Source organism: Hibiscus syriacus, unplaced genomic scaffold, assembly GCF_006381635.1.
Source record: "Hibiscus syriacus cultivar Baekdansim isolate YM2019G1 unplaced genomic scaffold, ASM638163v2 tig00110332_pilon, whole genome shotgun sequence".
Taxonomy (NCBI): Eukaryota; Viridiplantae; Streptophyta; class Magnoliopsida; order Malvales; family Malvaceae; genus Hibiscus; species Hibiscus syriacus.
The window spans coordinates 7,773,827-7,801,798 of NW_024062688.1; the positions used below are offsets into that span (position 1 = coordinate 7,773,827).

Sequence of the window (27,972 nt, forward strand, 5' to 3'; positions counted from 1 at the left end):
TTTTCCCGAGAAAGTGAAAGGAGTGGGATGGAAGTGGTAGTGACACGAGGAACTTTATATATTCTCAATTGTTGAGTTGAAATTCGGCTTGGAAGTTGTATTTATAACTTAGGGTAAATTATGTATTTAGTCACATAATTATTAGTTCAGTTTCATTTTGGTCATTTAATTATTCTTTTTCAAAAATTATATCTAATATTGCGTTTTGGTCACTTGTTGTCAAAAATTAATGGTGATGTCATGTTACCATTGAAAAAAAATAAAAAATGTCACATCAATAATTCTATTAATTTTTGAATGATAAGTGACTAAAATAAAACTAAAACGTAATATTAGACATTTTAAAAAAATTATTAGTGACCAAAACAAAACTGCTTGAATAGTTGGGTGACTTAAATCTGTAACTTCTATGGTCGTGGATTGACAGAATTGGCCTTTTAAGTTGGAGATAATTACGAGATTATGTCCGTTGTATCGGTTGGTGCCACGGCCATGTGATCTATTATGAGAGTTTATTGAGTTTTAATTAATTCTTCAATTTTATTTTAGTATATATTATATTCAAATTTTCAAGTTCATTTAGCCTCTAGTTTCTTCATGATCCTGAATGTATAAACAACAATAATAATCTTTTAATATATATATATATATATAATAATCAAATTTACAAATATTACAATGAACCAAATTTAAATAATCTTATTTGTTACATGTTTAGAACTAATATAAGAACAAGTATTATTATGCAACCATATTAAGAACGTTAAGAAGCCGGTCCAATGAGTTTTAATGTCCTGGGCGAGATAACAATTTTATGCCCCTATACTTGTATTGTATAATAGACAAAACATAAATAATTTTTTAAAACAAAAATGTAATATAAATTATAGTAAAACAATATCAATATTAATACATACCAAAACCTACAAGGCTACAAATATCACCTAAAACGATGTCTTCGTGCATTTTTTGAAACAAAAACCTCTATTATTTTACGATAGGGGGACCTGGAATATTGTCTAGAGAAAATGGATATGATCTCTTTATGCCAACCACCTACAAGTTGTAACCGAATTTGCATAACATCAAAGGTTTAGAAGAGAAAGAACGATGCATTCCTGAACTCAAAACTTAGCTCAATCCTCTCATGCAGATACTTTTTAAATGTGATAGTTGGCAAATTCAAAGTTCGAATCTTAACATAAGTCCTTCTCTACCGGAAAAGTTTAACGAGGTAGTCAAAGAATAAGAAAATAGATTCCATATGCTAAATACAAATCCCGGGCCGATTCGATATTACACTTCGAGGATGGGTTTATCATAGGATTAGTTCATGCCAACCACCAAATTCACACACTATAGAGAAAGAATAAGCATTCCTAAGTGAACTCGAAACTCAAATGGTTCATGCAGTCATCTTCAAAAACTGGCATCTAATAAATTCAAAGTTCGAATCCAAGCATAAATCCTTCCCCTATTAGATAAGTTTAACCGAGTAATCTAAGAATAAGAGATGCTAAATGCGAATCTCAGGCCTATTTGATTCCACATTCGGATTCATTTGGCATAAAATTCAGAATATAAACATCAAGAATTTCACAACTAACAGCATAGTAGTAAATGGAAAGAATTGTACGTTGATTGGGTAATCTTATGAAAAAGAATGAGAATGATGTGATTTTTAGTTCGTTTTCATTGAAAGCTTGAAGCTGAAACACTAAAAGAATAAGATTTTCTTACGTTATATAGCCATATGTATCAGATGTGTTCAAAGAGTTCTTCACCATTAACAACTCCCCAATGCACACCTTCTAAGTTAAGAACCAAATGAGAAAACTACCCTGGTTGACAATGGAGCAGGAAACTACCGATGAAAGTGAAATACAACCTGGTACTCAAATATGTACAGAATTAATGAAGAAAAATGGTAAATCATTCAATTCCCAATATGCTCAACCAGAGACTTCTTCAACTGGTTTAGGCGAGTAAAACCATGTAACATAGAAATTAAGCCCTAAAAAACTACCCCCCACATGCTGCCCTGGCCCTTCGCCCATGTGGCACATGTGTTAGGCCGACCCTGCAAGTCTGAAAAAGAAATGTCGCAACAAATAAAACAATTTTTTATTGTAATATGAAATATAGATTTAAAATATGTAATTTAATATTTATAATTAAGTTTTCTACTAAGTATTAATTTAATTATCACAACCAAGCATATTTGTTCTGTTAACTAAACTGCTCATCTTTGTTTCCCATTTTTTTAGGTCATGAGTTTTAGACTTACTGTGAGTATTCTCTTCTCTTTTATTGTCAGTGATGGAACATGACGGAGGCCGTTGTCTTCCTAAAATTTTCAAAGTGCCATACATTTTAAATATTTTTTATATTTTTATGATAATATTTTATATTTTAAAAAAAAAATAATTTTATGTCCTTTTAAATTTTATTAGTCCACCCTTCATATAAAATATTTACATAGATGCATACTTGTATTAAAATCTCTTATTTAAAGGATATTTTAGTTTATTTTGTTTTTCTTCCATTGTCTTGTATCAACAGAAGTAGAAAAAATCATTTCTAATCTTAAATTTTAATTTCTTAATTAATTTTATGTAAAAGCATATGTTTTTTTTAAATCATTAACCTAATAATTTCATGGATAAATGGTTCTAACATTGAATTGAAGGAGGTAATTGTGAGTAATGAATTAAGGCCAACACGTACACCGTTTCTGATGCTTTTCAATTTTTATAATTTTTCATCATCAGTGCTCAACTAACAAAAGAAATTGACTAAAAAACCACATTAACTTATTTTACCATTTTAAATTAGCCCTAATATTTCACACTTTGATTAATGGTTAATTAAAGCCACTTATTCCAAACAAAAAATACTTACGTTAAACTTTTTATGGTAGAGAGGTAGAGATTTCGAGTTTGACCAATTATATTTCGAGTTTGACCATTTTTTTAGGTCATGAGTTTTAGACTTACTGTGAGTATTCTCTTCTCTTTTATTGTCAGTGATGGAACATGACGGAGGCCGTTGTCTTCCTAAAATTTTCAAAGTGCCATACATTTTAAATATTTTTTATATTTTTATGATAATATTTTATATTTTAAAAAAAAAATTATAATTTTATGTCCTTTTAAATTTTATTAGTCCACCCTTCATATAAAATATTTACATAGATGCATACTTGTATTAAAATCTCTTATTTAAAGGATATTTTAGTTTATTTTGTTTTTCTTCCATTGTCTTGTATCAACAGAAGTAGAAAAAATCATTTCTAATCTTAAATTTTAATTTCTTAATTAATTTTATGTAAAAGCATATGTTTTTTTTAAATCATTAACCTAATAATTTCATGGATAAATGGTTCTAACATTGAATTGAAGGAGGTAATTGTGAGTAATGAATTAAGGCCAACACGTACACCGTTTCTGATGCTTTTCAATTTTTATAATTTTTCATCATCAGTGCTCAACTAACAAAAGAAATTGACTAAAAAACCACATTAACTTATTTTACCATTTTAAATTAGCCCTAATATTTCACACTTTGATTAATGGTTAATTAAAGCCACTTATTCCAAACAAAAAATACTTACGTTAAACTTTTTATGGTAGAGAGGTAGAGATTTCGAGTTTGACCAATTATATTTTTTTTAAATATTAAAAAAATAAAGATTATATATTCTCCTAAAAATAATGCATTTAAATCAAAACTAATGGATTTGAACTGACGCTAAAATTAAAACTGAAAAAAATGATAAGAAGTAAATATCCAATGGCCGTTTCTCTAAAGTAACCAGCTGGCTGGCATTTAATTAATTTATCTGCTAAAGTTTATTGCTTCTGAAGTGTATCATTATCATTTTCATAATTATAAGCTATGGATTCCCCCCTACCTTTTCTTCCATTAATTGTGCCTCTTTTAAAGTACTTAGTTGGCATTACTTTATAAAGAGAATAGTTCCATACCAACCATTAAAATATTTTAGTCTTCAATATTTGAGGGTCGATCATTAGCTCAAAGCTTCAAAGTAAAACAACTTCGAAACCAGGACCCTGGCCTGGCCTCTTTAGTTGCCAACCAGTAGCATTATTTCTTGTTTGTTTAATGTTTTAAAGAAAGATTATCGCTGTTAATTTATCATAATCAAGTCAAGAGGTGATTATTATTTTTAAAGAATCTGAACTCTAACACATTATCTATATATAAATATTTATTATTAAATAATTAAAAATCTTTTGAATAAATGTTATATTATAATCATCTCATAATAATAAAAAATTATCAAAGCATATAATATTCGATTAAAGATAATGTTTTTTTCCATAATCAAAAGATAAGTATTCATCGAAAGAAATTTAGGAAACATAGTGGGAGTTAAGGATGGGCACAGAACTCAAATCCGACGGGTTTCAACTTGACCCGATTTGATTGGGTTATTTTTTCTAAAATTGGGTTCAGGTCGGATTGGTGAGTTTTTTTAGAGGTTATGTTTGGATTGGGTCGTGTTCGGGTTTAGGTAAAAAATACTCGACCCGACTTTTATCTTATATTTTTAAGGATAATTACAATAATGTCTCTCTATATATTATTTTCTTTCAATTAAATATATATTTTTATTGAATAGAAATAATATATTTTTTAATAAATATATTATTTCGGGTTGAGTTCGGATTTTATCTCAAAAAGTCGAGTCGGTTCTGATCAGGTGGAAGATATATATCTTTTGAGTCGAATCAAATACATTATATATAATTTTTAGATCAGATCAAATTAATTGAAAACCGACCCAAACCCACCCAAACCCGATCCGTGTCCATCGAAGTCCATTAGGAGATCAGGCTCAACTAAAACTCGTGCAGTACAAGAAAAAGAAAAGAGAGGAAGTGGGCATCGACCATTTCAAGCCCAACGAACAAACCAAAACAAGACATAGCAACTCTAGAAGAAAACTCAACAAATGGTCAGTCTATCTTTTTTTTTTTTTTTTTATTGTGAGTGAGCAATTCCAATACTGATACGTGTGGCTAAATAAGGCAATATGCAGAGATTATTTCATCTCCCTTGCCACACTTTTTCCCTTCCCTTTTCTTCACATAACTCTCTCTTCTTCTTCCTTGAAGGATGAAACTTGAGTTAAAAGTTTCGTCTTTTTCTTCTTATCGATCCAAAAATATTATGATAAGATTCGTAACCATGAATGATGAGCTTTAAGAAAAGCTCACTATCTTCTTGGGTTTGAAATGATTTAAGCTCCATATCTTTCTCTAGGTGTTTTCATGTAGGATTTTTATAATATTTCTAAGTGATATCAAACAACTTACCACTTGAACAAACCTCATTAATCCCAAAGAAAATATTGATGCTCCTAAACTTAGTACCGATATTCATGTATAAATATCAATACTAACGATGAGAATTAGATATAAAATCATTGAATGAGCATGACTCGAGATAAGAGTTTAATAGTACTTAAAAATGATTAATAAGCTTTAATAATGAGAAATCAATAATATGTGATAATTAAGCGTAGGAATATTATGATGGGAAATATCATAAAATTTATACATTTGTTTGATATTCGAGAAATAATAAGAATATTTAAATTATATATACAACGATCCTCTATCTTATTTGGTGGGTTATTTGGATTTATTAGTAGTTGTGTCGTGGCATATAATATATATTAGTTGGAGGTATATTGTAATGTTGTCTGACTTAAATTTCATCTGAGATATTCGAATAGAATAAACTATACGACAGGTCAATAGATATATGTTCTTAATGCTAGAATGAATCAGGTCTTATTTAAAGTGTATGTTATAATAGACAAGATGAATGTGTGCTTCCAAGACTATATGATATCAAATTATATTATAAAGCTTACATGTGAAAATTAATTAAAAAGATAATAAAGAAGATATAGTATAATAATTATTTATAGATATCTAAAACATGATTATATTATTCTTATAGATTGAGACTTTCATATTGTTCTTTGCAACAACAACAAAACCCTATTCCCATATGCAATAGGGTAAGGGAGAGGTAGGGTAGTAGGTTGCCCCCAACGTATGGTTGAGAGCAGTTTTCGTGGAAGACCTCTGGCAGTCAACAAATTTTAAAATAAAGATAAAATGCAATGCATGTATAAATTAATAAAGAAATACATAGTTGAACAGTTTTCATATATAGTCTTCATATGCGCGTTTGTACTGGGAAATACTTCCTGCAAATAAATCCCTGCATATAGACAGAAACGTAAGACCCAACCAAACTTAAAAGAGGAAACATGAAGACAATGTTACACAGTAGTCGATGATAGCAAGCTACGAGAAGGTATAAAGTCAAATGGGATAAAACCTAAACTAAGACAACACTACTCCGTTATCATAGTTCTACGCCTTCATAAATTTCAATGATAGAAACGTTTAAAAAATAGAAGTCCTGAAAATAACTACAAATGCATTAAAAGAAGGCAGAGATGAAACACCCTATGTATGTGACCCGCACTACTCGGCTACCCTGGTCTTAAGTCTCCATAATTTCCTATCAAATGTCATGTCCTCGGTAAGGGCTAAATCCTTCAAATCAGATCTCAAGCAGTCTTCCCACTTCCGCCTTGGTCGTCCTCTCCTTCTGGCACCATCGACTGTAATCGACTCAACCCTCCTGACCACATCCGACGATTGTCGCCTAAGGACATGCCCAAATCACCGTAGTCTTCCCTCCCTCAATTTTTCGGATACAAGCACCACCCCAAGGACATCCTAATAGTAGAGTTTGGTGTCATGTCCCACAGAGTCTTACCACATGCCCATTGAAGCATTCCCATTTTTGTGGCCTCCATCCTCCTTACGTGATCCTTCTTGATCGCCCAACATTCTGATCCATATAGCAGCACTGGTCTTATTGTCATTCTATAAAATTTTCCCTTAAGTTTTAGAGGTACCTTTTTGTCACACAAAACTCCAGTAGCAGTCATCCACTTTAGTCATCCCGCCTTTATATGGTGTGTAACGTCATCATCTACACCCCCATCTTTATATATCATAGACTATATGTACTTGAAACAATCCTTTGAGGGGATGACGTGTCCTTCTATGTGTAATTCTACATCTTTATCGTTTTGGTTCCCACTGAAATTTGAACATAAATATTATGTCTTTTTAATATTGATCCTTAAACTTTTTTATTCCAAAACAGTTTTTCAGGTAGCAAGTCCAATTCTACTATTCAACTCATTTTATTCTTTCACTTTCATAAATTTCATGTGACCTAATTTTTTTTAAAAAAAATCAATTCTATAAAGTAGAATTGGGCTGGAATAGTTTTACTATAGGTTTCTTTTAAATGGAAACGTGGCAAAATCATATTGTAGCTTGCAGAAAACGCTCCCCGCCCTTGTATAATCTTTTCCCCTTGTATAATCTTTTCCGCTTCGTCACTCCATCAAATCGTGGAAATGTTCACGTACAGCAGATTTAATATATAGTTAAAAATTGTATTATTAGTTTTATTATTATTTTAAATAATAAAATTGTTAAAAAATAATTAAAAATATTATTATTTCTATTAATTTTAATTATCGTTATAGGTAAACGTGATAAAAATAATAATATTTTTAAATATTTTTTTATCGATTTTATTATTTAAATAATAATAAAATTAATAACGTTATTTTTAAATATATATTAAAACTTCTGCATCGTAAAACTCTCCATAGAATCAATTTCCGTACCCTGAAATCGAAAACGTTTTCCCTTGTTTCAATTTCTATTTTATTTTTATTTCGTCTCAGGTAATCCAATTGCTGTTTACCCTGCTTCCATCTCGTCTTTGATATGTTTTCTTTCGCCAATTAAAACGATTGAAAACTAAATTACCAGAAAAAAAAATTGAATTTACTTAAAAATATGACCTTTTCGTACAAATGCAGTTGTTTTATATTTAAAAAATTATATATTTATGTTTTGTCTTTTTTAAAGATATTGTCGCTAATTTTAGTGAGCCAAGTTATTTTTTTTTTAATTAAGCATCTGATCTTCTTCTTGGAGGGAAGTTGAACAGAAAGTTATCTGCTTTGTCTCTTAAAAAGCATTACAGCATGGTAAGTTTTACGTTTATCGAAGGTTAATGACTTCTTTTCCGGTGATTTTTTTGCGGCATTGAAAATTGTTTTTTTTAACTCAATTGTAACTTTGAAATTCTGGTTACAATGGGTGTCAGAGATGATGATGACAGTACGTACAAGTAAATTTTTACTGTTCCCTATGCTTGATTTTACAGTTTTTCGATAGATATGGCTTCCTGGGACATCGTTTGAGCACAGATATATATGCTACCCTGCATCTTTCATTGAGAAGGTCTGCAAAAGTAGAATTTTATTTATTTTTATCTTGTCTTGCTTCAAGAGTTATATATATGTTCTAAACTTTTATTTTTTTGATTAGCTTCAATAACTTACCGTATTTGATTATATTCTTTTTAGTATTTTTTTTAAGGTTTATGATATCTAATCCTGCAAAATTTTTAGCTTCTTTTCCTTTCTCATGACTTTGATCCTGTTTTGTTCTATGTTTTCCCACAGCCACAAATTGAAAGTGGTGATAAGAGTAAGCTTTATAACCTATAGTTTCCATAATATGTTCCTTTTTTTCTAAAGTATAACTTTCTTAATATATATTCTTTCATGGTTCTTCCAGTCATAATGCCTCCTTCTGCACTTGATCGCTTAGGTTGGTTGTTTTAATGTTGGCAGCAATTTAACTTCTGTAATTGGTCTTTTTGTTTCTCATTAATCTAGCCTTATGATACTCTGCATATTGATTATCCAATGTTATTTGAGCTCCGTAACGCTGCTGCTGAGCGTGCCTCTCATTGTGGAGTACTAGAGTTCATTGCTCAAGAAGGCATGATCTATATGCCATATTGGGTAGGCTATGCGTCTTTTGGTTTGTATATGCTTCACATAAGTAGCATAGTGGTATTTCTTTTGGTCCAGTGAAATGTAGGAAATCTTCCTACTTATCTGATTGTTGGCCTGTTGTTTCTATGGTGTTCATGTAGATGATGGAGAATTTGCTTCTACAGGAGGGAGATATTGTGGGGGTAAAAAACGTAACTCTTCCAAAGGGTACCTATGTTAAATTGCAACCCCACACGAAGGACTTTTTGGATATTTCAAACCCAAAAGCTATGTGAGTGGATAGGTTTCTAAATGCATGTATGCTTGATTCTTTGGTGTTAGATGATCAGCTTGAAAGGGAATTTAAGTTGTTATCAGTTCATGTACTTAATCATGTACCTTAACGAATTTGTGAGCCAAATGAGTTTACTTGTATTTGGCCTGATTTGCGAGGAACTTAACTCCTTGAATATGTTTTTGTTTCGTGCTGTTATGGGATTACCTACCTGTTTTCTACAAGCTGATTATCACATTTCTTTTATTATGCAGCTTAGAGACAACATTGAGGAATTATTCCTGTTTAACCACTGGGGACAGTATTATGGTTGCATATAACAATAAAAAGTACTACGTATATATCATAGATACGAAGCCTTCCAATGCAATAAGTATCATTGAGACTGACTGTGAGGTGGATTTTGCTCCTCCCCTGGATTTCAAAGAGCCGGAAAGGCCTGCTGTTCCAATTTCAAGCAAGGCAAAGTCTCAAGGTTACTTATTCATATCTTTGCTAGATATCATATACTGGTTTATGTTGCATACTTGCTCCTAACTCATTTGCTCATACTTTAAATGCTGTCTTATTTTTGCCTCTTTTTCACTTTCCTAAGATTTTGTTTTGTGGTATTAAAGTCGAATGATGTACAACTGCTCGGCAAAAATAAGAAAGATGCTACTGGTATGCTTGGTTGGAATATTTTTCTCATCTTGTTCCACCCTCTGTAATTTTAACTTTTGGGAATTTTTGACTTGTGGACTACTGAGATATAAAAAGACATTGACATCTGTGTAGGATAGTGCAATTGAGTTCATAATAGAACTTATGATGTTTCATGTTCTTTTTCTAAGGAAAACGAATTTTTTCTTCAGTGTAAGAAGCTCCTGCAGAGGCTGAACCAAAGTTCTGTGCCTTTACCGGTACTGGTAGACGCTTGGATTGGAAGCCTCTTAAGCAGCCTTCTTCACCAGTTTTTTCAACCCGTATGAAAGACAAGGGACCTTCTGTTTCCAATGGGAATAGTAGGCAATCTTCATCAGGAGCTAGTTCACAAAGTAGTACACATCAGGCTCAGGGCAAGCTCGTATTTGGATCAAATGTCAACCGTCCTAAGGAAACAAAACAGGTGCACTGCTTTATTTTGTTCTCTGCTTTTCTGCAATATCTAGACATAGTCTACTATAGAACTTTTAATAAAAAGAATCAAGCTATAAGATGGTTATTTCTTCTATTTTGCAGGAACCTGGTAAACAGACTAAACAGGTGCAGCCTGAAAAGAAAGAAGATCCCAATTTCCAGGCATTCACTAGGAGAAAGTACTCATTAAAGGGTTGATTAAATCAATCCATAATTCCTTAATGCTTTTAATATGGCTTTCGATAGAGGAAAGTAACAAATTACATATTCATATGGAATGTTTTATTATCAAAATACTGATGTGTAGGTTCTCCGTATCGAAGCGAAAATGATAGAATTACAAGCAAAAACTTGAGAAATAAATTGCAGATGCTTATAGTAGACGCGTATTTTCTGGTGCTCACAGTCGAGCTCAAATAACATACCTGGTACATGCTACCAAGTTTCTGGAAGATGCATATTTAGAGGGGAGGCAAACATCGAACATATAGCATCTATTCTAGACTGAATGCTAATTTAGGAGGGAGTAATAAAAAGAATCAAGCTATAAGATGGTTATTTCTTCTATTTTGCAGGAACCTGGTAAACAGACTAAACAGGTGCAGCCTGAAAAGAAAGAAGATCCCAATTTCCAGGCATTCACTAGGAGAAAGTACTCATTAAAGGGTTGATTAAATCAATCCATAATTCCTTAATGCTTTTAATATGGCTTTCGATAGAGGAAAGTAACAAATTACATATTCATATCGAATGTTTTATTATCAAAATACTGATGTGTAGGTTCTCCGTATCGAAGCGAAAATGATAGAATTACAAGCAAAAACTTGAGAAATAAATTGCAGATGCTTATAGTAGACGCGTATTTTCTGGTGCTCACAGTCGAGCTCAAATAACATACCTGGTACATGCTACCAAGTTTCTGGAAGATGCATATTTAGAGGGGAGGCAAACATCGAACATATAGCATCTATTCTAGACTGAATGCTAATTTAGGAGGGAGATGATATTTATGGTTGGATTAATCCCGATTGAAAAACAAATCCGAACTGCACCTAATTTAAGTGGGAGATGGTATTTATGGTTGGATTAATCTGAACTTCAATCCATCAACCAACCATCTTTAGCTTGGTTGCATGTTGCATAAAAAGATGCAACGAAAATTCCCTCCTCCCCATATCGGTTTCCATCAGCAGTTTGAGCTTGTGCATTTTGCTGCTGTTGGGATCTATTCTTGCAAACCCTTTTCATGTGATCAAGTTGCTTATAAGATCTACATTGATATGTCTAAACTAGAGATACTTATCGAAGTGAATGATTTTTTGACAGTGTGCACAAGGTGGATACTTCTTTCCTTTGTCTTTGTTCCAAGCATAAAACGCACCCTCCGAATGTTCTTCCATCCACACTTTTGCTCTTGAGCATAAAATATATTTATCAGCTCAGACAAGGAAATGCTGGATAGACCCTTGAGTCTCCAAAAGAGGAGATCTTGGACTCGTATTTCTCTACAAGTATTGTTACTAAATTTATCACCAAACAGTCCAATGCTATTAACAATAGTCATTACTCTGTCTGAAATACTGCTTCACATTCTCACTTTCTTGTTAGTTTTTGGCAAAAATTGGCCAAATCCCACATTGGAAATTAACAAAGGATGGAAAAATTCTTAGCCTATAAATAGAACATTTCCCTTTGGTTAAATGTATGTCGATCACCAAAATACAAGTGGTGTACTAGAAAGCTATTAGCTATACTAGTGGAGAAATTAAAGGGAAATTCTCTTGGGGTGTACTTTAGCTTTTGGGCATGTGTGAGAGTTAAATATTTTGTAGTGTGGTTGTGATAATTTTTCACATAGTAAATATATTTTTCTCTTGGTTGTCTTTTGACAATGCCTGTGGTTTTTCTCCATTTGGGAGTTTTTCACGTTAAATTATTGTGTTTTTCTCTCTTTTATTTTTCTAAGTATTTTTTTTAATGTTGTGATCTAAAGGGATTGTTGGATTACAAGGGGTCTATTTTCCCAACAATTGGTATCGGAGCCAATGGTTGTAAAAGATAAACTTTAAGGCGGTGTAGGAATTTCTTTAAAATTCTTAGTATGCTCTGTGGTTGCGGCTTTGTCCGATCTTTTACATCAGAAAAGATTTTTTTAGAAATTGTTGTGGTCCAACTGGAGGTTCTTTAAATACGTTATTGTGTTTATTGAGTGTGGTATTGTGTAAGTAAGTGCAGCAAGAAAGTTTTGTCATAAAGGCTATATAGCCTAAGGAGGTTGGGACTTAAGCAGTACCATTTGTGTCCCCCCAATCTTTCCTGGAAACTTTCTTAGTGCATTTTGTAGACACAATTGTTCACTCATTATTCACGTGTGAGATCACTGTAGCATTGTTGAGCAAAAATGAGTTTCAGATTTGATATTGAAAAATTTGATGGGAGAATTAATTTTGGGCTGTGGCAAGTACAAGTCAAGGATATACTAATCCAGTCTGGATTGTATAAGGCCTTAAAGGGAAAGCCAGCTTCTTTGTCTGAAGGAAAGGAACCAGATAAACCTAGTGACAGCAGTGGAGACAAGGGAAAATCCAAGATGAGTGAAGAAGAATGGGAGGAGTTAGACATGAGAGCAGCAAGTCAGATTTTTCTATGTTTAGCCAAAAATGTTCTTGCTAATGTTGCTAGATGGTCATCAATAAATGAGCTTTGGGAAAAGCTTGAGGAAATGTACCAAGCTAAAAGTCTTTCAAATAGGTTATATTTGAAGGAGAAATTTCACAAATTGCAAATGGAAGAAGGTACAAAAATTTCTGACCACCTTAGTGCACTCAATGGGATTGTTTCTGAACTGGAATCTATTGGAGTGGAGATTGATGATGAAGATAAAGCATTGAGACTTATTTTGTAACATCCTCCATGCCGGGTTAGTGATTAATTTGCAAAGTTTCAACATTTGGTGATTTAAGTAAAATGATGGAAGAGTTCAATGACCTATTTGAGTTATTTGGTGTAGGATTGAATTATAAAGAAGGAAAATTATGAGGGCAAAAGAGTAATTTAGTAAGTGAAATAATTAAATATTCCTTAGGGTGATTTTATAAATCACGTGGGAAGCATTTGAGATAAACAAGGTTCCAGACATTTCTCTTCTTCTCTTTTTTCTCCAACCGTGAAGCTTGCAAGCAAAGGTGAGTTGTCTTCTTTTGGATTAATTCTTATGAGTTAAGCATGGGTTTGGTTAATGAAGATTTAGGAAATATGATGGAGAGAAACAAGGATCCTAGAACTCAAAGAATTGCAAGTTAAGGGAGATTAAAGGTTGAGAGCCATTGAATGAAATCTTAGATTAAAGGTCATAATAAGAATTAGAAGCTGGATTTGACTTGTCATCAAGCTAATTAAGAAGTATGAGGTGATAGAATTAAAATTAGAACAAGTTGGAATTTGAGTAAGATTCTTAAATTCTATATGGATGATTAGTTTTTTTAGTTTTAGAGGTATTGAATGGATAATAATTAGTTTAAGTAAGTGTATGAAAGTTAAGAGTATTAAAGGGAGTGAAATATGAATGTTCGAGCTGAAATGAGATGATTTTCGAGCTCAAAATAGGATTTCTGGGCTAGGGGAATCGGTACCCATTCAAGGGAATCGATACCCCCTCAACGAATATGAATTTCCAGAATGCTTGAGGGGAATCGATACCCCCAGGGGGAACCGATTCCCCCATATAAAAAAAAGAAGAAGAAAAAAAGAAGAAAGACTAAACTATTAATTCCTTAAATTGGTAGGCTATTAAAGATTAATTTCAAGACATAGACATCTGATAATCATCTTGAAAATTATGTTTATGTAGATACTGAGCCTACACGAGTTCTGGAACAATCTACAAGTAGGATCGATCGAGGAAAAGGCAAAGAAATATAGGTGAGTGCATATGCATAGCATAATTATAGAAATATACTCAATTCTAGACTTGTGATAAGTCTAGATTTTATATCTTAGTACATGATCATATTATGTATTATGAGACATGACATGAATTCATATAAAATGCATTATATGACATGAATATGCAGGAAAAGTTATGAGCTATGTGAAAAGGTAAGAATTTACATGTCTACGCGATATAGACTACGTGAAATGTAAAAGCCCATGTTATGTAGATGAGAACTATGGGTATAGTTGGCATGCCAAGGGTAGAGGGTCTACGCGGTCCTTCGGGATAAAATTCTACGCGGTCCTTCGGGATATATATATATTCTTTGGAACATGTGTGAAGTCTGGTGAGACACATATGTGATCCCTAGCATATGTATATGATTCTTAAGGAATTCTATGTGGTCCTTATGGACATTATTATATGGCACTACGGTGCAATTCTACGCGGCACTTCGGTGCATTTATACGAGCTGTGGTGACAGCATAGTGCACAACCTCACAATACTCAGATACCTTAGGTTCTCAATATGATATCATGGGCCAATAAACTCATTAATACAAATTCATGAATGTTAAAGTAATATGTTTACAGGTAATGATAATGGTGATGTAAACTACCTTGATTAAGTATAAGCTTTCATCTCATTTCATATCATTATGACATTTTCATTACATTGCCTTGTTATTATTATTACATTGCCTCACTAAGTCGATAACTTAGCGTGTGAGTGTTTCACACGTAGGATCCGAGAAAGTAAACGAGACAGGTTAAGCAGCTTGACAACATTACTCCTGTAACCATCAGATCAGAAGCAACTTAATCAGTAGGTCATTTTGTTCAGAAATGGATGTTGGCATGTAATTAAAAAGTTAAGTTGTGTATGCTCTGAATATTTTAGTAAACTTATAATACCATATGTATATTATTGTATTTTCGTAATATAAGTTCAAGTATTTTACTATTATTTATAATGTGTGGTGTTTTAAAAGTCAATGTAATATCTCTGACTCGTATCTGGGTTGGTATACGGGTTGGGGGTGTTACATTTAATGGTATCAGAGCTATGGTTTAGCCGATTCTAGGCATAAACCCGAGTCTATAGAGTCTTTAAATGGAATACATGCCAACAAATAGTGAGAACTTCTGATCTGGTATAGTATGAGTATGTTGTTTTGCTAATAGAACAATGTGTTTATTCTTATTAGATGTCCGGACATAATAGTTCCCGAAGTGAAGCGGGAGATGATAGGCATGCTGAAAGCAGTAATTCACCTGCACTGGCCAGGCAAGGTGAAGAACAGGCATCTCAAGGAGTGCCTGTGCAAGATCAAGATACGTTCTTCAGAACGTTAGACGCTATTCTGACGCGTCTTCAACCTTCTGCTCCACTAACTCAAAGAATAAATGTAGCAAAAGATTTGAGAGGCTTAGGAGCTCCTGAATTTAAGGGAGAAGCTGAGGAAGGTCCAGTGTCAGCGGATCTTTGGTTGAATGATTTGAAAATCATGTTAGATGGTCTCCACTGTTCTGAAGTGGAGAAGTTAGATGTAGCTGTATCCTTATTGAGGGGTCAGGCGAGGATATGGTGGACGAATGTCACCATAAGGATGCCCAGTGACCAGTTGACTTGGTCTTTGTTCTTAGATGAATTCAAAAACAAGTACATAGGAGAACAGTTCATTCGGCAAATGAAGTAGGAGTTTTTGAATTTGAAACAGATGAACCGTTCTGTATATGAGTATGAATGTGAGTTCAACAAGCTGAGTAGGTTTGCATCCGAGCTTGTGCCTACCGAAAAAGAGGCTTGCGAATGGTTCGTGGAGGGCTTACGCCCTAGATTGAAAGAGATGTTGATAGTGTTAAATTTGTCCTCGTTCCAAGAGGTGATCAATCGCGCCAAGGCTCTTGAAAGAGCTCAGAATGAGAGATTCGGGGATTTTAGAGTTCAAACATCAAAGAGAACGAGTGCTTCTTCTAGCTCAGTACCATCAAAAAAGGGGAAGAGACTCGTGATTTCGATCACAAGCTAGATCAGAATCAGTTGCATCGTCTACTAGGGGAGCAAGTCAGGCAAGACCTAGACAGACGCAGTCAGTGGAATCTGGTGCTGGGAGATCTACTCCGAGTCAAGTGAGACAGTGTCAGCACTGTGGGAAAAACCATTATGGGGGCTTGTCGGATGGTTGCTGGGACTTGTTTTCGATGCGGAGATGCCGGACATTTTATCCGGGATTGTCCATTGATTGTTGGTGAGCCTGCACCATCTGGAAGAGTTGGTTCTTCCTCACAAAGAGGACGAGGAAGAGGCAGAGGAAGGAACCCGTCTGAATTCTCTGCTCAACCTGAAGTTCGATCAACCGCACGGGTGTACAATCTAAAGACAAGTGAAGACCGTGATGACCCTGATATTATAGCAGGTACTTTTCAATTGTATGATAAATTAGTATTGGTACTGATTGATCCGGGTTCTGATTATTCTTATATTACAAGTAAGTTAGTAAAGGAGTTGAGGATTCCCTTAGAAGCTACGAGTAATGAGATTATAGTAACAACTCCGTTAGGCCATAGTGCCCGGGTGAATAAAGTCTGTAAGGGGTGTCCCATAAAGGTTCAGGGAATTGAATTCCCTGCTAATCTGATGGAATTACCCTTTGACGAGTTTGAAGTGATTCTGGGAATGGATTGGTTGTTCCGTTATTATGGAGATGTTAATTGCAGATTGAAAAAGGTAACCCTGAAAAGTCCAGGAGGAACAGAGATAAGTATGAGCAGTGAAAAGTTTAATCCCTTAGCAAATGTAATGTCAGTAATGTCAGCTAAGAAGATATTGTTACAGGGATGTCAAGGATTTCTTGCAAATGTAATAGATTTAAGAGCTATAGAGAAAGGGCTAAAGGAGATTCCAATTGTTCAAGAATTCCCTGAAGTTTTCCCGGCTGAGTTGCCAGGATTACCTCCGGATAGAGAGGTAGAATTTCAAAATGAAGTAATGCCAGGAATCGCTCCAATTGCAATGGCACCTTATCGGATGGCTCCGAAAGAATTGCAAGAGTTAAAGAATCAATTGCAAGAGTTGTTAGAAAAATGATTTATTCGACCAAGTGTGTCACCTTGGGGAGCTCCGGTGTTATTTGTTAAGAAGAAGGATGGATCAATGCGTCTCTGTATTGATTATCGACAGCTTAATAAGGTGACCATCAAGAACAAGTATCCCCTTCCGCGCATTGATGACTTGTTTGATCAACTAAAAGGAGCTTCGGTATTTTCGAAGATCGATCTACGTTCGGGTTATTATCAATTGAAGATCCAGGAGAAAGATATTCCGAAGACGGCTTTCAGAACGAGATATGGTCATTATGAATTCATCGTAATGCCATTCGGAGTAACGAATGCACCAGCTGCTTTCATGGATCTCATGAACAGGATTTTTCAGCCCTATCTGGACCACTTTGTTGTTATCTTTATTGATGACATACTGGTTTACTCGAAGTCCATTGAAGAGCACAGCACACATCTGAGGCTAGTTTTGCAAATTCTCAAGGATAAAAATCTCTATGCGAAATTGTCCAAATGTGAATTTTGGCTAAACGAAGTAATTTTCTTGGGGCATGTGATCTCGGCAGTTGGGATTAGAGTAGACCCTCAGAAGGTTAAAGCTATAATGGATTGGGAAGTTCCTAAGAATGTGTCTGAAGTTCGGAGTTTTCTTGGACTTGTCGGTTACTATCGAAGATTCGTTAAGAATTTTTCGATGATTGTGCTGCCTCTAACAAAGTTAATGAGAAAGAACGTACCATTTGTTTGGACTTTTGAATGTCAAGAAAGTTTCGAAGCTTTAAAGAAAATTCTGACGGAAACTCCGATATTGGTTCAACCGAAATCTGGTAAGAATTTTGTAGTATACAGTGACGTATCCCATAACGGGTTGGGGTGTGTATTAATGCAAGAAGGAAAGGTGGTAGCGTATGCATCGAGACAGTTGAAACCACATGAAAGGAATTACCCCACTCATGATTTAGAAATGGCTGCTGTAGTATTCGCTCTCAGGATTTGGCGTCATTATCTTTATGGGGAGCGTTGTCACTTATATACGGATCATAAGAGCCTGAAGTACCTGATGACTCAAAAAGAATTGAATTTGAGGCAACGTAGATGGGTAGAGTTCTTAAAGTATTATGATGTGATAATTGACTATCATCCCGGAAAGGCTAATGTGGTAGTAGATGCTTTGAGTAGAAAGACGTTTGCAGCTTTACGAGCTATGGATGCAAGATTATCTTTAACGGGAGACGGTGGTCTTTGTGCAGAATTAACCCTTAAACCAACATAGTTGAAACGAATAAGAGAATTGCAAAGTAAAGATGAAGTGTGTTTGAAAAGAATTGAACAAGTAAAGAACAAAGAGATTAAAGACTTTGAGATTAAGTCAGATGGAAATCTATATTGTAAAGAAAGAATTGTAATACCCGACAATGATGACTTGAAGAAAGAAATATTAACAGAGGCTCATTGCAGTCCGTTAACGATGCACCCGGGTGGAACCAAGATGTATATGGATTTGAATGATCGATTTTGGTGGTCAGGGATGAAACGAAGCATCACCGAATTTGTGTCTAAGTGTTTGATATGTCAACAAGTCAAAGCCGATCATCAAGTTCCATCAGGATTATTGCAACCGCTTTTCATTCCTCAATGGAAATGGGAAAATGTTACGATGGATTTTGTTTCGGGGTTACCCTTGACTCCAAACAAAAGAGAATCAATCTGGGTAATTGTTGATCGATTAACTAAGTCAGCGCATTTCCTTCCGGTTAGAACGAATTTCTCTATGGAAAAATATACAGAGCTGTATATTAGAGAAGTTATTAGATTGCATGGAGTCCCTGTTTCCATAGTCTCTGATCGAGACCCTCGATTCACTTCTAGATTCTGGAAATCTTTGCATGGAGCGTTGGGGACTCGTTTAAACTTTAGTACGGCTTTTCATCCTCAGACTGATGGGCAATCAGAGAGAACTATTCAGATATTGAAAGATATGTTGAGAGCATGCGTAATGGAATTTAAAGGATCATGGGAAAAGTATTTACCGCTGGCAGAGTTCGCTTACACCAATAGTTATCAGTCTAGTATAAAGATGGCCTCATATGAAGTATTATATGGAAGAAAATGTCGTACTCCATTAAATTGGTATGAACTCAAAGAGACCGAAGTATTCTTGGTCCGGATTTAATTCAAGATGTAGAACAGAAAGTTCGAGAAATTCAGCATAACCTCAAAGTGGCCTCTGATCGGCAAAAGTCTTATTCTGATCTTAAAAGAAAGGAGATTGAATTTGAAGTTGGGGATAAAGTGTTTTTAAAGGTATCTCCATGGAAGAATGTGTTGAGGTTTGGTCGGAAAGGAAAGTTAAGTCCCCGGTTTATTGGACCATATGAGATTGTAAAAAGGGTGGGACCTGTAGCATACCAATTGACTTTACCACCAGAAATGGAAAATATTCACAATGTATTCCATGTCTCAATGCTTCGAAGATATCGATCGGATCCCTCCCATATCGTAAATCCAAAAGAGATCGAGGTACAACCGGATATGACTTATGAGGAAGAACCGATTCAAATTTTAGCTCATGAGGTTAAGCAATTGAGGAACAAGACTATTCCATTGGTTAAAGTTTTATGGAAGAATCACAAAGTAGAGGAAGCAACATGGGAGCGTGAGGAGGATATGAGGAATCAGTATCCCCATCTCTTTTCTTATTGAAAATTCGAGGACGAATTTTTCTTAAGGGAGGGAGATTTGTAACATCCTCCATGCCGGGTTAGTGATTAATTTGCAAAGTTTTAACATTTGGTGATTTAAGTAAAATGATGGAAGAGTTCAATGACCTATTTGAGTTATTTGATGTAGGATTGAATTATAAAGAAGGAAAATTATGAGGGCAAAAGAGTAATTTAGTAAGTGAAATAATTAAATATTCCTTAGGGTGATTTTATAAATCACGTGGGAAACATTTGAGATAAACAAGGTTCCAGACATTTCTCTTCTTCTCTTTTTTCTCCAACCGTGAAGCTTGCAAGCAAAGGTGAGTTGTCTTCTTTTGGATTAATTCTTATGAGTTAAGCATGGGTTTGGTTAATGAAGATTTAGGAAATATGATGGAGAGAAACAAGGATCCTAGAACTCAAAGAATTGCAAGTTAAGGGAGATTAAAGGTTGAGAGCCATTGAATGAAATCTTAGATTAAAGGTCATAATAAGAATTAGAAGCTGGATTTGACTTGTCATCAAGCTAATTAAGAAATATGAGTGATAGAATTAAAATTAGAACAAGTTGGAATTTGAGTAAGATTCTTAAATTCTATAGGATGATTAGTTTTTTTAGTTTTAGAGGTATTGAATGGATAATAATTAGTTTAAGTAAGTGTATGAAAGTTAAGAGTATTAAAGGAGTGAAATATGAATGTTTGAGCTGAAATGAGATGATTTTCGAGCTCAAAATAGAATTTCTGGGCTAGGGGAATCGGTACCCATTCAAGGGGAATCGATACCCCCTCAACGAATATGAATTTCCAGAATGCTTGAGGGGAATCGATACCCCCAGGGGGGAACCGATTCCCCCATATAAAAAAAAAGAAGAAGAAAAAAAAAGAAGAAAGACTAAACTATTAATTCCTTAAATTGGTAGGCTATTAAAGATTAATTTCAAGACATAGACATCTGATAATCATCTTAAAAATTATGTTTATGTAGATACTGAGCCTACACGAGTTCTGGAACAATATACAAGTAGGATCGATCGAGGAAAAGGCAAAGAAATATAGGTGAGTGCATATGCATAGCATAATTATAGAAATATACTCAATTCTAGACTTGTGATAAGTCTAGATTTTATATCTTGGTATATGATCATATTCTGTATTATGAGACATGACATGAATTCATATAAAATGCATTATATGACATGAATATGCAGGAAAAGTTATGAGCTATGTGAAAAGGTAAGAATTTACATGTCTACGCGATATAGACTACGTGAAATGTAAAAGCCCATGTTATGTAGATGAGAACTATAGGTATAGTTGGCATGCCAAGGGTAGAGGGTCTACGCGGTCCTTCGGGACAAAATTCTACGCGGTCCTTCGGGATATATATATATATATATTCTTTGGAACATGTGTGAAGTCTGGTGAGACACATATGTGATCCCTAGCATATGTATATGATTCTTAAGGAATTCTATGTGGTCCTTATGGATATTATTATATGGCACTACGGTGCAATTCTACGCGGCACTTCGGTGCAATTCTACGCGGCACTTCGGTGCATTTATACGAGCTGTGGTGATAACATAGTGCACAACCTCACAATACTCAGATACCTTAGGTTCTCAATATGATATCATGGGCCAATAAACTCATTAATAGAAATTCATGAATGTTAAAGTAATATGTTTACAGGTAAGGATAATGGTGATGTAAACTACCTTGATTAAGTATAAGCTTTCATCTCATTTCATATCATTATGACATTTTCATTACATTGCCTTGTTATTATTATTACATTGCTTCACTAAGTCGATGACTTAGCGTGTGAGTGTTTCACACGTAGGATCCGAGAAAGTAGACGAGACAGGTTAAGCAGCTTGACAGCATTACTCCTGCAACCATCAGATCAGAAGCAACTTAATCAGTAGGTCATTTTGTTAAGAAATGGATGTTGGCATGTAATTAAAAAGTTAAGTTGTGTATGCTCTGAATATTTTAGTAAACTTATAATACCATATGTATATTATTGTATTTTCGTAATATAAGTTCAAGTATTTTACTATTATTTGTAATGTGTGGTGTTTTAAAAGTCAATGTAATATCTCTGACTCGTATCCGGGTTGGTATACGGGTTGGGGGTGTTACATATTTGGTCTCTTCCATCTTCCTATGAGCACATGCAAACCATTTTAATGTACGGGAAAGAGAATGTGAATTTTTCAGAAGTGACAAGTAAGCTGCTTTCGAAAGAAAGAAGGTTAAAAAATGGAGAGAACAAATCTTCTGAAAGTGGAGCATTGTCGGTTTGTGGAAATAGGAAGAAGTATAAAGGCTCCAAAAGGAAAATTATCTGCTGGGGATGTGGGCAACCTGGACATCTAAAGAAGGATTGCAAAAACGGTGGAGCTAATTCGGCTAATGGCTCCAAAAGTGATGCTACTAATGTAGTCGTCTTTGAAAATGAAGACGATGAATTTGCTTTGTAAAGAAATATATATATCCTCATGGCATGATAGCTACCAATTGAGTTGCCATGGAAAAGGATGTATGAAAAGGTAGCATGTCCACATTTACACATGGGCATTGGTTGACAGTTGATGCAAGGTGTGTGGTGGAATTGATGTCGATGGCTAATGAACTTCCTAGAAAGTCAACATTGGAAGTTGCACCATAACTTATTAGCAGTTTTTCGACATGAACTGGTCGAGGTAAAAATTCTTGTAGTTAGTGAATTCCAAGTGTGTATACTCTTATGGTGGAGTATGACAATTCTTGTTTTTAGAATTGTGACTATCATAGCTAATGGTGTTATTGAGGTAGCTGTTGTTTTTATGGTGAAGAATTGTATGAAATTTTTGCCAAGGTGGAGATTTGTTAGTTTTTGGCAAAAATTGGCCAAATCCCACATTGAAAATTAACAAATGATGGAAAAATTCTTAGCCTATAAATAGAACATTTCCCTTTGGTTAAATGTATGTCAATCACCAAAATACAAGTGGTGTACAATAAAACTATTAGTTATACTAGTAGAGAATTTAAAGGGAAATTCTCTTGGGGTGTACTTTAGCTCTTGGGTATGTGTGAAAGTTAAATATTTTGTAGTGTGGTTGTAATAATTTTCCACATAGTAAATATTTTTTTTCTCTTGATTGTCTTTTTACAACGCCTGTGGTTTTTCTCCATTTGGGAGTTTTCCACATTAAATTATTATGTTTTTCTCTCTTTTATTTTTCAAGTATTTTTGTTAATGTTATGATCTAAAGGGATTGTTGGATTACAAGGGGTCTATTTTCCCAACTTTTCTTTCATCTTCAAATTCTTGAAATCCCTCCTTAAATTGATGAGTTACTGCTTTCTAGTCTTCACTGAACCTTGGAATTCTTCTTTCAGCTTGTCCCAAGCTTCCTCAGGAGTCTCACAAGCCATGATCCTTGTGAAGATCACATCAAAAATAGGGGGTGGGATGGAGAAAAACTGCTTGATGACATGAGTACAACAGTTAACCAGAAAACTGACTTTGTCAACAACGCAGAAATAACTCATACCCCTAGGGATCTAAATGGCGGTTGATGTCGCGTTTTCGGTTGCGTTGCGATTATAACAATTACGGACATAACGGATGTTATTGCGGTCATACAATAACATTTTTTGAACGACACCGCTTCCTCTATATAACGGCCGCTATTCTGATAATAGACCACTATTTAAATCCTATGCTCCTAAGATAGCAGCTCTGGTGCCAATTGTTGACTTTAGCAAACTAACATGTGCCAAAAACTGAGGCAAAACAAGAGAAAAATAAAGTGTTTGGGTGGAAGCAAAAGAATTCATTGTTTAGAAAAATAAAGAATTACAGTTCAGTGTGATCCCAGCAGCTATGCAGCCACGTTTCAACAACATTCTCATACACGTGCATCAGACAGAATTAATATACAAAGAATGACCTTTAACATTCAAATATCTGACCTATACCCAGATTTTTTTTAAAAAGAATATCATTTCTGAATGTTGGTACACACATCAAATCTACTTGGATCCATATGTTTTTTTGTTTTACTGGACAAAGAGCATGAGACGATAAATAACAATTTTCAGTCATTTCTTTGTTTATCTTCCACCCTTTTACCTGTATGAAGGGAACAAGTATCTGCATGAGACATCAAAAGCTTAGGGTTTCAGTGGCTCAATTCTCCTTTACAATGGGAACAATGCTTGCTGCAAAACTAAAGAATTTTCATGGAACTAAACTCGAAAAAACATCTGGCATTACAAATTTACAAACCGTGATGAAAGCCAGTGCTGTTTCATTGTTCTGTCTCTTTCTTTTTTCCTATTGTGAACGGGTCAAAAATTCTAGTACAAGCTCCTGAACAATGGAAAGTCCAATGATGAAATAGATTAAGCCGAATAAAATGGTGGTGACTCCGATTGAAACCGTCAAGAGATATTGCTTGCTCTTCCCCGATTCGGTTGCGAGCCTAAATCCGGTGTATGTCGCCCACAAGATCACGAACATTGTTAGTACGGTTACCAGGACCTGGCCTATAGCTTTGGACATTGTCCTTGTCTCCTGCTGCCCTGTTTCATTGGAGACGCAATGAGCAAGCATTTGCAACTAAAACATATTCACATTCTGGTTTCTGATCAAGAAAATTCCAGCAAATTACTTGTGATTCATTCTCAAATTCATCATCATGCAATAAAGAAAAGAAACGCATTAAAACGAAGAGTCACCCTTTTGTTATTACCTTGATGCATACCGGATATGTCCGGCAACTGTTCTGATATGTTCAAAAGCATGTCTGCCAGGATGGAAAGCCCTACGATCAGAAACAGGAAACCAAATATTATGGTTGTGACACCAACATGAAATGCCCGAGCTCCGACGGCGTGGTACCGCCAAGGTTCCATCATCAATCGGAATCCGCAGCAAATGGTCAATAACAGCAATACCATCGTGACCACGGAGCCTGTTATACGAAACAATGCAGGTGTAACGATACCATACCTGCGTTTCATCTTCTTCATCCTCGGCCTAAATTTATCATCCTCCATGGCTGATTATCTTCCCAAGAGAAAACAAAGAGCAGGCATATTGAATTTTACAATGACATAAAGCTTTGTAATGGGAGATTTTGTCTTAGAAATCCAGGAATCACCGTTGGTGGATAGATCATGAAATTTGCATGGAGATGATGAAACCACAAGATTTATGAGATCAAAGATGTCAATTGTGATGATGAGCCACGTTTTATGAAATTCTAAACTTTGAAATCACGTTACTTTCTCGTATGGAGGAGTTTTCGAGGGAATGAAATGTTTGTGTATTTGCCTCTTTTATCTTCAATGGGATGGGATGAGACTTTACATGTTTTAGGCATTTGTTTGATTCCATTTATTGTACACTGGTTAATTTTAAAATAATATCCAATTTTATTAAACCAATTCTTCTAAAAAATATATTAAACAAACAAACATAACATTAAAAGATCCAAGGCTATTTCCATCTATATAAAACGAATGATTAAGATATATGATATTATTGAGTCCAAATATGGATGGACTGATAGAGTACGATCATACATCTCAAAATTTCAAATTCTCATGTAGTTTACATATTATTATTATTATTAATTTAATTTCACATTTTACTCCCTAAATTTTCAATATAATTCCTAAGTTCGCATCCTAATATAAAATCTTACATCCGTCCTACGTAAATCAAAGCAAATTTGAATATCTTCATATCTAAATCCCTAGATACAAACATAATATTTTTGAAACCACTGAGTGACCTCAATGGTTAAAGAGTATTTTTTTCCCTAGAAGATCCGAATTCGAGTAACTGCATCTACAGAATGTGTATCAGAATGTGTATGTGAGGTTTAAGTTTGATTAGGTTCCACATCTTAATTAGATAATAGTCTGCCCTAAAGCTCATATAAAGTGCACCCTTTCATTTCAACGTATCCAACGGCACGTTTGACAAGTGCCCTAAGTAGTCATACAGAAAAAAGATAAAAATATGTATATATATAAGATTAAGGCAAAATTTGTTTGTCACAAAAAGGCTTCATGATCATAGCATTTTTGTGCAATGTCAACAACCATTTGGTTCCTTCAATCTAAGCAATGATCTTATATGATAAACCAGACAACAATTAAGTCAAGGAGCATCAACATGAGTGTTATTCAAGCTTCAACTCGTTTCACTTCAATGAATGCGAACGAAACCAAAAACAAGTTCAGCATCACAAAAATAATGATATCGCTAAAGCTGCATAGAGAGACATTTTACTGCTGCCTAGTACTACGTGATTCGACATGGTATTTTTCTTATCAGAAGATGCTCAGGCAGATGATTAGAACCTTAGTGCAAATATCATTCAAATTTAGGCATCAAATATCATTTTGATTAGGTGAAGAAAGAACAAACTCATCATTTCCAAAAATAAAGTAAATGATATCAGGGGAATACATCTCAAAAACACTGAAAATAAGTTCAGGTTATAACCTGCTAATACATTTTCAATATGAAAACGATGTATATCCAAATGATAAAATACATTGCTAACCTTTATTTCTTGGAATAGAAAAGATCTCGTTTAGTCATTGTCTTCTTTACCATAATCGTACACAATCTCAATCTGCGACAAGAAAGGAATATCAGAACAGGATAAAACTAAAGAAATCAAATAAAACTAAATCACAAATTTACAAATATCTTCTTGACAGCATCTAGGTCAGGTAGATACGGAACATGATGAAAAAGCCCATTGTGGGACAATATAGTAAAATAAGATAATTAAAGGGGTAAAAAAGTAGGAAGAAAGAAGCTATCTACTATAAAGAAACAAGACAAGACAAACTAACAGAATTCTCTAATTACTTCTTCTAATCTGCAGCATGATGGTTTGATAATCATTATGAAAATTGGATAACCGTACAAGGCAAATGGGCTGAAAAAAAGTAACATGAAATGTGAGAGGAGCAAATCTCAAATTGTATAAATACTATGAAACATATATTGAAAGAAACATATAAAGATAGAGTGCATGTCTACTCGAAAAGCAAGAAAGAGATAACTTACTGATGAATATTTCAGGGGGGAAAAGGCATAGAGTACAAAAAGAATCGCAAATAAGGAAACATGTGAAATGAAAGAAATAGCATATGGTTAGTTTAGAAGGGAGTTGAACAATTACCCCAGATGGCGGGACTGGGTTTCGAGTAAACTTGGAACCACCAGGAGCCCAGGGAACTACAAACGGAGAAAGATGTTAGCTTCAAACAGAATAATAGGTTGAAAACCAAAAAGTGCGCACATTATAAGGAAATCACAACCGATCGATCATGTGTCATAGCAAGAGCAAGACTTTACTAGTAATAACCAACTATTGGTGACCATTGACCAAGTGGATGCAACTAAGCAAAGAGAGGCAAAGTGACATAACATTAGTTTGGTAGCATTTCTCTTCACCTTGCTTAGCTCTCTGAAACTTGTTTCTCACAGTCAATGAAAGTTCACTAGTAATAATCAAGGTATAGTTTATCTGAGAAGAATCAAAACCCTAACTAAGAGTTAATAGGTTATCGGAAAGAAATAATCCCGTTTTCAAAATTGAGCTATATCCCTCTCAAATGTTTCACAAGAAAGTTCAAAAGAACATTATCCTGAACATATACAAATTCCTTCCACACAACAAGTACTGAGATGACATAAACATTCAATCTCCAGTCCATTAACTCTCCCCTTCTCCAATACGAGGGTCTCTTTGAGATAAGACATCGAATCAGCAAAAAGAGACAAAAATATTTCCATACCCCATTGATTGAAACTAAAGTCCCTTATAATACCAACAACATTGAACACACTACTGTAGTATTTACCAATATAAGGATCAGGATGCCTCCACTTTTTCCTATATTTT

At 34.5% G+C, this 27,972-nt stretch overlaps 1 protein-coding gene, 1 long non-coding RNA gene and 1 pseudogene across 3 annotated transcripts; 1 reads left to right on the forward strand and 2 right to left on the reverse strand.

Annotated features, from left to right (window-relative positions):
* The first annotated feature begins 8,840 nt into the window (after positions 1 to 8,840).
* Positions 8,841 to 10,628, forward strand: LOC120119668 (annotated as a pseudogene).
* A 13,675-nt stretch (positions 10,629 to 24,303) lies between these two features.
* On the reverse strand, positions 24,304 to 25,131 carry LOC120119667. Of its 2 annotated transcripts, none has more exons than XM_039139471.1 (2): positions 24,790 to 25,131; positions 24,304 to 24,619 (listed from the first exon to the last, which is right to left on the reverse strand). In XM_039139471.1, the coding sequence occupies exons 1-2, from the start codon at positions 25,094 to 25,096 to the stop codon at positions 24,372 to 24,374; spliced, it is 555 nt and encodes a 184-aa protein (XP_038995402.1). In that variant the 5' UTR covers positions 25,097 to 25,131; the 3' UTR covers positions 24,304 to 24,371. The 2 variants fall into 2 exon arrangements, with proteins under 2 accessions (XP_038995402.1, XP_038995403.1); XM_039139472.1 differs by having other exon boundaries at positions 24,305 to 24,619; positions 24,802 to 25,131.
* Positions 25,132 to 26,616: 1,485 nt separating this feature from the next.
* On the reverse strand, positions 26,617 to 27,972 carry LOC120119669. Its single transcript, XR_005515855.1, has 3 exons — positions 27,932 to 27,972; positions 27,247 to 27,302; positions 26,617 to 26,688 (listed from the first exon to the last, which is right to left on the reverse strand). It is a non-coding gene; the product is annotated as an uncharacterized LOC120119669 (long non-coding RNA).

Coding starts and splice junctions, on each gene's coding strand:
- LOC120119667 (XM_039139471.1), bottom strand. CDS start 25,096: ATGGAGGATGATAAATTTAGGCCGAGGATGAAGAAGATGAAACGCAGG. Junction 24,620..24,789: donor CATATCCGGTATGCATCAAG/GTAATAACAAAA, acceptor CCAATGAAACAG/GGCAGCAGGAGACAAGGACA.